At 44.6% G+C, this 13,681-nt stretch overlaps 1 protein-coding gene across 1 annotated transcript; it reads right to left on the reverse strand.

Moving 5' to 3' along the window:
* Positions 1 to 3,063: 3,063 nt before the first annotated feature.
* LOC142576353 (uncharacterized) lies at positions 3,064 to 8,004 on the reverse strand. The gene is made up of 4 exons (XM_075686453.1): positions 7,848 to 8,004; positions 6,461 to 6,531; positions 5,836 to 5,928; positions 3,064 to 4,332 (listed from the first exon to the last, which is right to left on the reverse strand). Exons 1-4 carry the CDS (start codon positions 7,912 to 7,914, stop codon positions 3,448 to 3,450), a joined length of 1,116 nt encoding a protein of 371 aa, XP_075542568.1. The 5' UTR covers positions 7,915 to 8,004; the 3' UTR covers positions 3,064 to 3,447.
* Between the last annotated feature and the right edge of the window lie 5,677 nt (positions 8,005 to 13,681).

The following is a 13,681-nucleotide window of genomic DNA, read 5'->3' on the forward strand; positions in this document are numbered from 1 at the left end:
CCATGTAAGATAATTATGAAATGGTCGTCCAGTTTGGCACAGTACTTAAAAGTGAAGTAGTAAACGCCAGCTTGCGAATTGATAACTACCAGTTACATAGCCAAATGTTCTAATTGCTGAGATTTTGATGCTCACAACGTAGTTCGCTGTAAAGTAAGTGTAATACGGCGTGTGCGCAGTATTCCACTGCAGTTATATTTTACCACTTTTCTATCACTGTACGAAATGTACCTTCAAGTAGAACCGAGAAAAAAATACATACAACTTTCAACTTGCACGAATTCATGAGAAACATGCAGGTTGACAATTTAGATATTTTTGCCTTCGGCTTAACCATGCAACTGCTCAAATAAAAAAAGAAGAAACGTAAAAAAAACTTGGAACAGCAACTTCGTTAAACAGCACATACGGGAGTTTCTCACTGAAACAAGTGGCCGACATAGACTGCGTGCTTCTTCTATCCACCTCAAAATAGTATCAGCTCTGCGTGCCGGTAAATAGCACAGGGAAGCAGCCAGAAGCAAAAACATGCTTTAGTGATGTAGTGCTGACGATTATTCAATTGACCTGCCGTTGAAACGTACTTGCAATGCAGTAAGATGAAGCATTCTTAGACAACTACCGTTATAACGTGGAGAAATGTCAATCTGTTTCTATTTCACTGACGCGATTAACTTTTCATAACTGGGGCCGTATAACGTAAAACTATTCCAATATGTTTTTATTCGGATCTCTTGACGTCAAATTTGCGTAACCGCCGATGCAAGCATCGGGCACTCTCCCCCAGGGTTGTCTGTTCAAACCAATCAAATGATCTCCTCGTTCACAGGAGGTCACTGTTGTTTGCTTGAAAAACGAATAACATTGCCTGCACTGAGCGGCTTGTGTCATCTAATTGGCTCTCAAGAGGCGAGGAGCATGCTCAAGAAAAGATGGATTCGATGGGGCCGAGCCACTGCACTGAATATCGATAACGGGATAAAGAGCCTGGTGCCGGCCTCTGCAACTGACCCGCTTTCTCTTACTTAGCTTGCAGTGGCTCATCGACAATCACGGTGGCATGCTACGGAAGCCTAAAAATGACGCTAAAACGGATCCCCAGCAAAGAAAAGTAGGCATAACGAGGTCGTAAATGTGCCGAAAGTCCTCGAAAACGTTACACGGCCACGCAAAACGTTTTATTAGAAGCACAAAAACCCATGCTCTCCGGCAGGGGCTAATGGCCATTGCCGGAGCGATCGGCGGCAGCCATCTTTGATTCTTTCAATCCCGGCCACGGCGGCCGCATTTCGATGGGGGCGAAATGCGAAAACACCCGTGTGCTTAGATTTAGGCGCACGTTAAAGAACCCCAGGTGGTCAAAATTTCTGAAGTCCTCCACTACGGCGTGCTTCATAATCAGAAACTGGTTTTGGCACGTAAAACCCCAAATATTATTATTATATCTTTTATTCTTTCGGAACGGGGCAGCCTTCGGCTACTCAGAAGAAAATTCAGTTTTGTTCAGCATAGTAATGAATCTTTAACACGTACACGTGACTTTGACGCGGGAAGTCTTTGCGGTTTTGTGACGTCGCGTGAGAGGCAGGTGAAGTGGGTGCAGCCCGAAAGCTTTTAACCAATGGCCGACAGCTAATTACTAAAGGGCGTCGAATCAGAAATAAATATTTTTGTTTTGTTCGGTCAAAGTATGCATAATCAGTCTGTACACGTCATATCAGATGGGCAGCTATTGCGGCTTTCGTGACGTCGCCTGACAGACGGGTGAAGTGGGGTGGTCCAAAATTTTTTGACCAATCGCGGTGCGGTGACTGCAGAATTGGAATAGAAAAGTTCGGAATGGTTTTACGTTATAGCGCCCCTGTTCTACTTATTTCGAGTAGTGTCCACTTAACCCTCCTGCTGCACAAAGTCACAAGTGTCACCACGTCAAAGTGGCGTGTGCTTATTTCAGATGCGTTATTGTGCAGAACAAAACTGTCATATTTTTGCAGTAGCTGTAGACTGCCCCATTCTGAGATTATTTGATGATGACTGCCCACTAAAGTCGATCGCGATGGCTACTCGGGACAGCCGACGAGAACGCATTCCTTTGTGTATAATATTATGAACTTTGAAAGCAAACAGGCGACAATTAGACTATATTCTAAGTACAATGTTGGCGTTCCTCTTCGTGGCGCTAAGCGGTGAACTTTCTTATCTTGTTTAGTGGTTGCTGCAGTTCCGCAGCCGTGTTGGCAGTATATATTTTTCAAGCCCTTTCGGCAAGCCAACGATTCTACTATGTCAGTGCGCCTGTATTAGTGCTCGCTGGTCAAGGCCATGGCGTTCACACTATTAGGATGTTCCGGTTTGTAATGATTATGCCCGTTCTCTACTTGGTATGCCTACCGTCTGAGCAATCAATTCCATCAAAAAATGTTGACAGCATGCTTCGTTATGCGCACTCATCACACTGAGAACTTTCGCGCACAATCGAGTGTGATTCTTATCAAAGTTCTTGCCGGGAGTTGCTCCCTTTTGCAGCTCGCGCAAGGGTCCAATCAGGATTATGAATTTGAATCCTACTCCAGCTCAATCACGTGTGAAACTGCACTTGGGCCATCGGTATCATGCGACTGTGAGAAACACAGCGAACAACGCCGGGCAGGGCAATTAAGCTAAGCTCATTTTAGGTTCTAGTTAGCATTCAAGGCCATACAGATAGAAAGAAACATCATAGGCGCAGCGTAGAGAGCGCAGAATTAGGAAACCGGCATACATTTTACAGGCCACTGATGTCGTTTGTTCTTTGTTTATTTTTTAGTTTAAAAATAGGCCTGCGATAGTAAATATCTACTGCCCTGATTTTCCTTCATTCGAGACAACCGAACATGTACGCTTCTTTGCGAATCACAGCGGCTGTGGACTCACCAACAATTTTTACGCAAATCGGTTTTTCCCTGGGGAAAATCAGAGCGTTTCCCTAGGGAAAATATCTTATGCGAACACTACCCTTCCTGTTGTTACACAGCCGCCATACAAAAAGTTTTCAGAGCATTGAGAGCAGCGTGATGGGCAAGATTGAAAAATAAAGACGTAGAATTGCGACTGTTTATTGACATGCTTCTTAATTGTCTTCAGGCCTGCGTTTGCAAGTTTAAAAGGCGCGCATTGCAGAAAGCGGGCATAAATACACATGAAGCAATTGGGGTGACTAGCCTAGCAGAAAGTTGGAAGTTATACATGGGAATCTTACGCAGTTACTACGCGGATTAGAAATGACTTTTCATGTATGTTTCGTAATGTGCTTCTGTAAACATTCAACTAATTAATAATTTTTTTCTCGTCCTAAATATTTTATGGCGCCGTTGAACAACGGAGCAGGGAAAATTGCTTTCTGAACATTTTTAGGCACTGTGTCCTATCCAAATTTATTATTTTAATTGTCTAAACTACATGTATTGTTCACGCCGCATCTTCACTGTCGGCGGCTTCACCTTCACTTCCTTCTGCTGTGGCGTCATCGGCAGATGCCTCGGGAGCAGCCTCCTCCACCGGCCCAGCAGCCTCCGCGGGCTGTTCCGCCTCTGCGGTTTCTTCAGCTGGTGCTTCTGAGTCTTGTTCTACAGCTGCTTCTGCGGGTTCTTCAGCAGCTTCTTCTGCAGCTGCTTCTGCGGCTTCTTCAGCGGCTTCCTCAACAACCTCCTGATCCGTCTCCTCAGCAGCCTCTTCGGCGGTAGCCTCCTCTACAGCGGGCTCCTCAGCGGCTGGCTCTGCAGCAGCGGACTGTTCGGCGGCTGGCTCTTCAGCTGCAGGCTCTTCAGCGGTGGCCTCCTGAGCGGGAGCTTCTTCAGCGGGCTGCTCCGGTGCTTGTTCAGGTGCGGCTTCCTCGGTTTCTTGCGCGGCTTCTTCTGCGGGGGCAGCTGGCTCGGCAGCGGGCTGTTCTTCGGCAGGTGCAGGCTCTTCAGCTGCAGCAGTTTCTTCCGCAGCTGGTGCTGGTGCAGGCTCTTCTGGTGCAGGCTCGGGGGCGGGGGCCGGTGCTGGGGCCGGAGCCGGTGCTGGGGCAGGAGCAGGAGCAGGTTCTGGAGCGGGGGCTGGTGCGGGTGCTGGAGCAGGTGCAGGTTCAGGAGCTGGGGCAGGTGCTGGTTCGGGAGCTGGGGCAGGTGCTGGTTCGGGAGCTGGGGCGGGTGCAGGCTCAGGAGCAGGTGCAGGCTCGGGAGCTGGGGCGGGTGCAGGCTCAGGCGCAGGTGCGGGAGCTGGTGCGGGCTCAGGGGCGGGTGCTGGTGGTGGTGGCGGCAGCACGGCGACGCACTTGCCATTTAGGCATTCGCCGTTGAATACCTTTTTAGTCTGCAAAATTCAAAGCGGCTCTGGTGAAGGAATAGCATGTCAAGAAGGGATATTCGGTTTACGTAGGGACGACTGCCGTTTTTTTTTCAGAGCTAGGTGCTCATACGTTGCTTATTGAATCGATAGGTTGAAGCTGGGCGTTCATGCGAGGCATTTTAGATTAATATCAAGCCCTGCGTCTTGTTTGTACCCATTCCTCCCGCGCAGTAGAGCGAATACGGCGGTATTTTTGTTATATGCGCTAATAGGCAAGGTTATTGTTCTTGATATTAATTGCAAAAGTATTTGAAGTGTAGTTTGAGAAGAATGGGAGGAAGCCAGTTCTCGTTTCAAGCTCGTTTCAAGTATCGTTTCAATTTCAATCAACACCTATCTTTATAAAAACCTTGCAGTAAAGAATCATGTGGGTCCTACATTCGTTACCTTCTTTTGATGTAAGTATCACGAATATGTGACCTGATGTTTTCATTGCTGATGGAATTTCGTTTGTTAGTCTAGCTTTCTGACCATTTAGGACATCTTTAGATTTCAAAGCTGCTTTTCTCGAAGCATCTGGTATCTTGTCTGGTTGATTTCAGAGTGAAGTTCGCTCTCTTTGGCGATTTTGCTAAGTTGAATGTGCATGCCGTCCTTGGTTTACGTTGCCGCTTGACTTGTCTTCTTTTGCTATTACTAATAGTAGCATGTTTAATGTTTAATGGTCAAGCCACCGCATAATTCTGCTCCCCCCCCCCTACTCTCACTATCTATTCCTCGACATTTAACCAAAGGTACTTTAAAAATGCTTTCTGTTCAATCCGCTCTCTGCCAACCCAGTCAACGTGCTGCGGCATTCTTTGCTTTTGTATCTTTTCAATTTCCTTTCCTTCTTCCTGAGGAATAGGCTGGAGTTGGGCCCCTTTCGATGGCATGTACCAGCCTGCTCGTCTGATTTGCATTATTTGGGTATATTATGTAAGTGATATGACGTGAAACGATTATAATAATTATAACAATATTAATGGTGCATACTCCCCGCTGAGTGAGAACCGGATAGTGCCGGGAATTTTTTATAAAGACATCCCTTTGCCGAAGTAATTTATTTCAAACGCAGAAACCACGCACCTTGTTGGCTGGTCATCGTAAACACTACTTATGAACCGGCATGTGGGGATAAGAATTATAATAGAATTACTTCTTTCAACTCTTCTTAATTTGGATGACACTTCTTCAACATTGAACTAGCCGCGGCATTGAGTGTAAAGAATACTCTGTAGTTCTATTAGATACAAAAGTAGATGCGCTATGTAAGATATCTGAGAGCGAAAAATATGCAGTATTGCAGTTCAATTTAAACATCAAAGTAATGGCTCTGCAATATAACTCGTAAACTACACACCTAATACGACGCAAAATACATGCCTTAATATCGGCTTAACTAATGCAGTTTGTATGTTCTCAGAGCCTGATCTCATCTTCGCAAAATTTAATGACACTTTCAGGCACAATAAAATGCTGACTTACTGTGCATGGTGTTCCATTGTCTTCAGCCTCGAAGCGTATGGGATATCCTTGGCATAAGTACTTGCATGGGTTTCTTAGTCGTGCGAAGATCAACTGAAAATAATAAAAATATTATGCCTTAGTGGGGCAGGAAAAAAGAATCCCAAATTTATGAAAGTTGAATATTTCGTGAATACATGACGATAGCTATTGAGTGCCTCAACAAAGTACAATGTTCTCAACATATCGTTTAATGCTCACATGACAGGTATACTTGACCTGATATTTAAGAAAGGATTCCATTGCGATCTAAAGCTCTTAGAGGGATCCTGCAGCATTCTATCATCCCCATATTCGTGAAAGCGCTATATAGAATACCTTATTCTATATTGCCCAAGAGCGAACGCTCATTTTAAGTAATGCGACATGGAAGGAAACGCTTTTTAATGGAAGGCAAATTTACAATCCAACAAGATGAACTAATATGTTAACTTCAGCTGAAGGTGAAAATGCCAATTACATTTCGTATCATGAAAACATTATTTACTACATGGTAATTATTTCCAAGAATAATCTGCTCTAACACGTGCCTCTAACATTCGAGCAATACTTCAGCAGTATGTACAGAATGTAAGAGTTTCCTTACAAAGCCGTAGTTAGTCGCCTCTGGGCACTTGGGAAGAGCCAAGCCAGGTGATGCCACGCCCAAAGGAACGGCTAGAGAAGCGATTGAGGCGAGACAAAAAACGAAAACAAACAAAACAATGTGGGCTTAGCTATGATGCGTTGAAATCATCCACAGACACTCAACACAGGCACATAATACCAAAAGAAACGGTCCAAGGGCATCTCACCGATAAGTCTCTATACATAAAAGCAAAATGAAACAGCTGTTTTCTTCGGGGCCGAATTCGCACATTTTTCCGCTCATAAGTGCTTTGTGTCAGTGCCGGTAGCCATCGCAATCAATATGTCCGACATTAGAATTGCCTGGCGCCGGTTCTCAGAAAAAGATTTCTATCATAAGAAGCATTTCGTGAAGACGGAAATTCTGTGCGCAGCTGCTAGAGTAGTCACGGGACGGGGATGTGTCAGAAAGCGCCTACATAAGGCCTTCAACATAAAACACTACTTGCCTATAGCATGATGCTACTGAGTGTTTGGAGTGCTGATCAGGTGCAATCTTTGGCTCGCAGTCACCGATGTCATATTCCGAATTAAGCTTTAGAAAGTGGTTGGCGCTGCGGCGCATATCGCTATCGCGGCCAATCGGCGTAATAACGAGATGATCGAGGTAGGTATGGACAGTCGCAGGCGAACGTTATGTAAGATGGTTTTCGAGAATATGGACACGTTGTACTAATCTACCTGTTGTATCGCTACCAGTAGGTCGCTGTTATAAGTTTCAGAGCAAGAAAATTGGCAACGATGGCGGAGTTCTCCTTACACACTTTCAGATGCGCTTACCAAGGTACACACTTTACTTCCTCATTGGTGACAGTACGAGAATAGAAATGTTTTTATACATAATTCGTGTAGCGTACTAGTACTTCAAGTGGCCATAATTATCAGAATTTTGACATTTCACCTCTGCAGACACAGCTAAACAAGCTTTTTTTAAACATAATATAATTGATAAAACATATTACATATATAAAATAGTTAACAAATATAGATGTGATTCGGTAAAATCACACAGAACAACAGGTTAAATTATTGCCATTCCGTAGGTCCTCACTTTGAAGTGTCGCCACAGGCTTGGTTAAGAACTTTGTCTGACAGTTCAAGAAGCGTGTTTACCTGTCATTACACTCTAAATACAATCCATATGAGTTTCTGCAAGTGCGGCCATTCTATACTTTGTAAGATATAGACACAGCTGGCGTAATCACCCGTCACAGGCCTCATTCATAACGGATTGGCTAAACAAATCAAATAAATCAGTTAGTTAAAATGTACAGAACAATTCTAATTGCCCTGCTCATCGCACACCTGTTTATCAAGAGGGAAAACATCCAGAATGAACTGCTCACCCATAACTTGCACCGCCATGCAGACCATGACGGCGCTGAGACACAGGATTCTTGCGTTCACGATCATCTTGCTTCTCGGGTGGTACTCCTTTGTGCTTGTCAGTTTCAAACGTTTCTTTCGCCTTCACTGTGTGCCTGGTTTATATTCGTGCGCTCTTTTATACGCCTAGCCGTTGCTTCACCGCGAACGGTGCAATTCAGACAAAGCTCTATTTTCATTGGCTACCGAGCTTACGTGGGTGACGTCACGTTTATGGAAGTTCCGTTTAGAGCCCCTCTTCTAAACATGAGGCAAAGCAATCGCACAGCGTATTGACGTCTCTGAGAAAAGGGCCTGCGACGATTCCTCTACAGATAAGCGCCTCGGTGACCCCTGCCCACGGTGACGTCATATCGTAGGCAAACCATCATAAACATTTATTACGCGAAGACGCCGCTCGTCTGACCACGGTTCACAGCGTCGTGACGGGCAGGTATTGTTTGTTTCGCAGTTATCTCTTCAGCAGCAGTCATACTCAAACAGCAGACAGAGCCTTAGTGCTCCTATTCTTGTCTTTTCTTTCGCACTATTTAGTTTTTCTTCAGCAATTTTTACACACAAATCTTAATGTAAGACAAGAAACCAATATCGTGTGCTCGTTTGCCATCGGGAAAATTCAGTCGTTAGCTTTCTTTCTCTTAAGCTCTCTGTGTTCCTTCCATGTCTCGTTGAAGGTGACAACCACACACGCGTGAGGATAATTCCCGGATGCCGCTTCTTCTGCGACAGGATGTAGATAACACCGTCTACGGCCCCGTTAGAGTAAGTGCGAACTAATTGCGCTTGTCTTGACGCTTGGAAGCCAATGATAATGAATGTTCTCTAATGAAACGTTCATAAAAGATTTCAGTTTCCATCACATATCTCGGAAAATCTCGAGTCATAAACAATCTCTCCTCTATTTCTTTTTTTTTTCATTTCTGGAGCAAATGTTTCTATCGGCGTGATGATGACAATCAAGAGCCTGTATTGATAAAAAAGGGGTTCTTATGCTTGAACTACCCTTAAGACGAGACGTCAGCCAATCGTGGTGGTCGTAATATTCTTTGCAAAGACAACCGGCCAATGCAAAACTGACCTTGCGCACAAATAGCAAGGCAAATTTGAAGCCAAATATGCTGTGAAACATTTAGTACTCCAACGTAGCAGCATAAATTGAGGCTGTTCATCGGGACTCTATCACTGTTTATTAACCACCGCGCTGTGCGAAATAAAGCTGTGCACTCAGTCTGACATCCGTTTTGGCAGCTTAGTATAGTATGGTATAGAATAGTATAGTATAGCGTGGTATAGTATAGCCTAGTAGAACAATTATACTGAGAAGCTAATAGCTTTTCGAAGCGAGTAGCACCATGGGTACGTTGTTTCTTTAGGAGACGTATCAGGGTTTTGTGCAGAGGTTATTGTCGAATGGGGAAAATATATTCGATCTAAATTGTACAGTCGAAGGAGCCTTTTCTACTCTTGCCTGCCCCTTTGTGAAGGTGGCGCTCACTTCCGCCGAACGTCGGCTCCGCCATTACAACCCCACTGCTGGGTATTTGCTATCCATTAACAGTCAGTGAAACACTCTGCCTGCGTCCCCAGAATTGTATGCTACATGGAGTTCTCCGAGGTGCATCGCCAACCGGCAGCAGCATCTCAAAGATGGTGACCCACCTTCTGCCAAGTGCGCATGCGAGGCGCTACTCTTACTACTGTGCAACTTTTCCTTGTATTGATGTTGAATTTGTAAATTGCATTGATGAAGTTGAGACTTTCCGAAAGAGTTGTCTTCTAGTACTCGCCTTTTCATCATTCTGCTGTCGAACAAACAACAATGGCGAAATGTTAAAATGAACTTAGCTAAAAGGCCACTCTCAGTTTTATGCAGACGGGCTTTGTCGCACTTGCGGCAATAGTGGCCGGCCTATCATTTACTCTTTCATTAAATTTTCTTTTCAATAATGATGATGATAACAACAACCATGCAAAATAGCCACTGCAGTATATTGCTGCTTATTCAAGTGGTTAAGCCATTAACGATTACCGTGACCATATGGTTACGCGAGCAATGGCAGCGAATGGCAATATATTAAGATTTTAAGCGCTGCACGAATGTTACCGCATAAGCGCGTTGGAAAGGTTAGGTTAAGTGGCCACACCTGTCTTTGTTTTCGATGGACCTCCTCAAAAAGGTCAAAATTGGGGCTGTCGTGAATGGCACTTCGCTATGCAGAGCTTCACGGGCACGTTTCTTTGAAATATTTCAAAAAAGGTTAGAACTGCGCAGAAAAACAACGTTTTTTTTCACACTTTTAGCCTTCCTTCAAGTATGAACCAACTAGGCAGAAAGAACAACCTACTTCAATAATTTACGCCGAGATACTGTGTTGCACGTCAAAGAAGAAAGCGCTATAAACATGCGACCATGACTGTATTTTTGTGTCAGGCAGATGTTTGTTCCTAACAGAGGACGTCATCTGCAGACAGGAACTCGCGTGTGGCAAAGAAGGTGGTTTGGTTCCGCCCCTGAATGCTGTTGCCCGATACTATAGACATACGTGCGGCACCAATTAGAGGGATGTAAACGTAAAAGTCTACAGGATCGTTATCTGTGACACTCCGTGGTGGTGGAAGATCCGCTTCTCTAAGAACGCCGCCATGTGGTGACATAGCCTTTTTGCTATCACGGTATAAGCACCAAATGGAGTCACTTTGTTGCAGTAGCCGACAATGGAAAGAGACGCAGATGCGCTGTGGAGAATTGCAACCGCAAAAGACGCGCCCAATACACGTAATAATGTGTCCTATTACGTGTGCCATGCTTCCTAACGTATTACGAGCGATAAGCAATGCACATGACTATTCCTTACCAAGTGTGTAACTTTAGGAGCGTTCAATGTTTCTTTTACAAGACTATTGTTAACAAAGTAAATATAAGCTCATTGTGTTTACGTTTCCGTTCAAGGAATAAAATAAAGGTTTGTCTTTTCGTGCATTTTCCTGTTGCCCAAAAGTCCAATGTGACCCTAAGGTCATGGGCTGTATATGAAAAACTAAGAGTACATGGATTTTTTTATATATGAGTACGGCACCTAAAATAATCTTAATAAACGACATTGTTAAAGTGATTGCCAGAAAAACATTCCTCAATGTGCGAATGTGTAGCGTCACATGAAGCAGCTATTAGAGAGTTTTAGGTTGTCTGGTATTCCGGTAACCGCAGGCGGACTGGACGTTTTGCCGGATGGATGGCAGGCGCGAACGGAAGTAGCTTGAAAGGACGTGCCACATGGTGGCGCAGAGCCGAACGAAAGAAATATAAAGGTCATTTTGCACTAAGAAAGTGTATTCTACTTCGCTGCTGGTGTAGATTTTTGGCAGCGGTGAATCGTGACATAATTACGTCACTGCAAAAATTTGCATCAGCGCCAAAAACTAACGCATCTTGTTATTGAAATTAAAGTTCCGTGTTTGCCTGGCTATATTCTAAGCCACCAGGTGGCTGCGCTGTTCGGGCCGCTCACGCTTACGGCTCCGCCCATCCGGCAAATGGCCCAGACCACCCTCCTTTGCGGAATACTCGACATGCTAAATTGTTAATGAAGTGGTACGCGATACCCCACATTACGTTAAAAAAGGGATGCAGAATGCATTATGCTAAGTCATATGTCTGAGCATTAGCTAAAAAAGTTGTTCCATGACAATTGCTTTAAATACGTGTTTTTCATGATATAGGCAGGTCCTACCATGACTGCGTGAGTCAGAAAATAGAGTGCAGTATTCGCCAAGCGTATTTCTTGCGGGTGTTAAGCTGGTGTTTGATTATTGTTTTTTGCTAGTCCTTCATACACGGAGAGGATAGCTTCCCAGAGCCTTCTAATGTCCGCTTGTAAGCGCTGCTATACGGACGTTTGTCTAATATCAACTCCTGCTTCATTGGCTCCACCTCCGAAAGAAATGACACTATGCGAGAAAGTTGCAATTCGTCTTCATATCGATGAACCGAGCCTTCTAGTGTGCTGAAAGCATAGCAGTTACAACGAACGTAGAAATCTTTGAAGATGGCAACAACCTCACTGGAGCTATGCCAACTGAATATGTCAGTGCCCAACAATGACGTACCTAGTGTCCCTAACGTCATGCTGCAAAAGTTGGACGAAACCTTCGCTCCCACTGCCCATCAGAGCCGGCAGAGTAGAGAACGTAAACAGGGAGCACTTGTTATCAAAGTTTCCTGTGGACACCGTCAGCTCCACCATTAACGCATTTTCTTGTTTTGTTGTTTTTATTTTTATTGTTATCGCTGTTGTTGAACACTACGGTGGTAACACACGTTTCGTTGCGCTTAAGTTCTTCGGTACGATAGGCGAAGGTAGACCTCCACTTTTAGAACGTCATTAGAGGAGGACGAACTTATAAGCGGTACCTAAATGTTTGAGAGTGGCATGGTTTTAAGGACAGTAGCTTATTTATGTGCATTCAAACGCTGTCGTTTTCGAAGTAGTACCCTTACGCAGCAAAACATCGCTTTTATTGTTTTTGCAGCTTTGTAAATATTTACTTGTAGTATTCCTTTTCCTGTACGAGTGAAGCAGTTACTGCAATTAGGTAATGATTTCAGCAATGCAGTCAGAACGGCGGTCCTTTAGCTGGGTTCTTCATTTTCTGGAGGAAGCAAAATCAGGGGAACCGGTACGCCGAGGATCATCACTAGGGTCGAAACTTAGGTGCGTGGGCATGACCTTGAGGCGAAGCAGCAGTCGTCTAAGCGGAAAAGCCTAACGTGTCGTAGACAAAGAAAAAAAGCCTAAGCATTTGCGCAATTGAGCAAATAGCACACCCATCTCCCTCTACCTTCTCGTTATTGTGGATCGAAAATTGACTCCTAATTGCCAGACTACAAAGGGCAAGTTTCCCTGCCACATTTTAGGGCATCTGGTGCACGGGTATTGGCGATCTGGGGCGCAGTAGAACCTGGATGCTGCGCGACGACAATGCATCGCGTAACAGTAAACTGTGCACGCGCGAGTTTCTCGCCGAAAGCAATATGGTTTCTCTTCCACATTGAACCTTCTCATGAGATTTGGCTCAAGTTTATTTCCCGTTTTTTTTTTGAGCATTGAGAAAACCAGCTCAGATATTGCCGTTTTGACATAGTTCCCGAGTTCAAGACCGAATAAAAAAGTGCGCTTGACTTGTACAGGAACGAATACTTCCGCTCAATATCTGGTAGTTTGCGGAAAGGCTAAAGCAATCGTGATCTGGAAACGTTACTCCTTACAGGTCTTTTGGAACGTTCTCGAACTTCATATTGCGCTGTGTTTTTCGCTGTAGGCAAATCATGTCGGTGTGCACTCAGGAAAATTAAACCCTCGGGGGTGGATTGGATGTAAAAACACCCTTTTGAACCATACTATCTCGGAAAATGTCTAAAATGTGCTTGTTCGTAAGCAGAACACCCTTAGTTCATCATTTCATAACACTAAGGTTCTCAAAGAGTGTGTCGTGTGAAACATGCACCTTGCACGTTTGAAGGTGCTCGGGAACGTAAACATTTGACGTGTACTGTCTACCTCCTAGCGGAATCACAAGATAAGCGAGCGGGCATGATAAAGACAATATATAAGCCAGCGACGGAAGAGGGTGATAATAGAAAGTGCTTTGAGCAAACGTCGGTACAGCTCGTCTCTACCTTGCCCAATCTGTGCTAAAGTGCTGATCCGATCGAACACGCTTTTCTTAGCCTGGGGAGATGAACGACAACATACAACCCGCCGGTAACGCGCCTTCCTCAAGGGCTGCATCTGCC

Source organism: Dermacentor variabilis, chromosome 3, assembly GCF_050947875.1.
Source record: "Dermacentor variabilis isolate Ectoservices chromosome 3, ASM5094787v1, whole genome shotgun sequence".
Lineage (NCBI taxonomy): Eukaryota > Metazoa > Arthropoda > Arachnida > Ixodida > Ixodidae > Dermacentor > Dermacentor variabilis.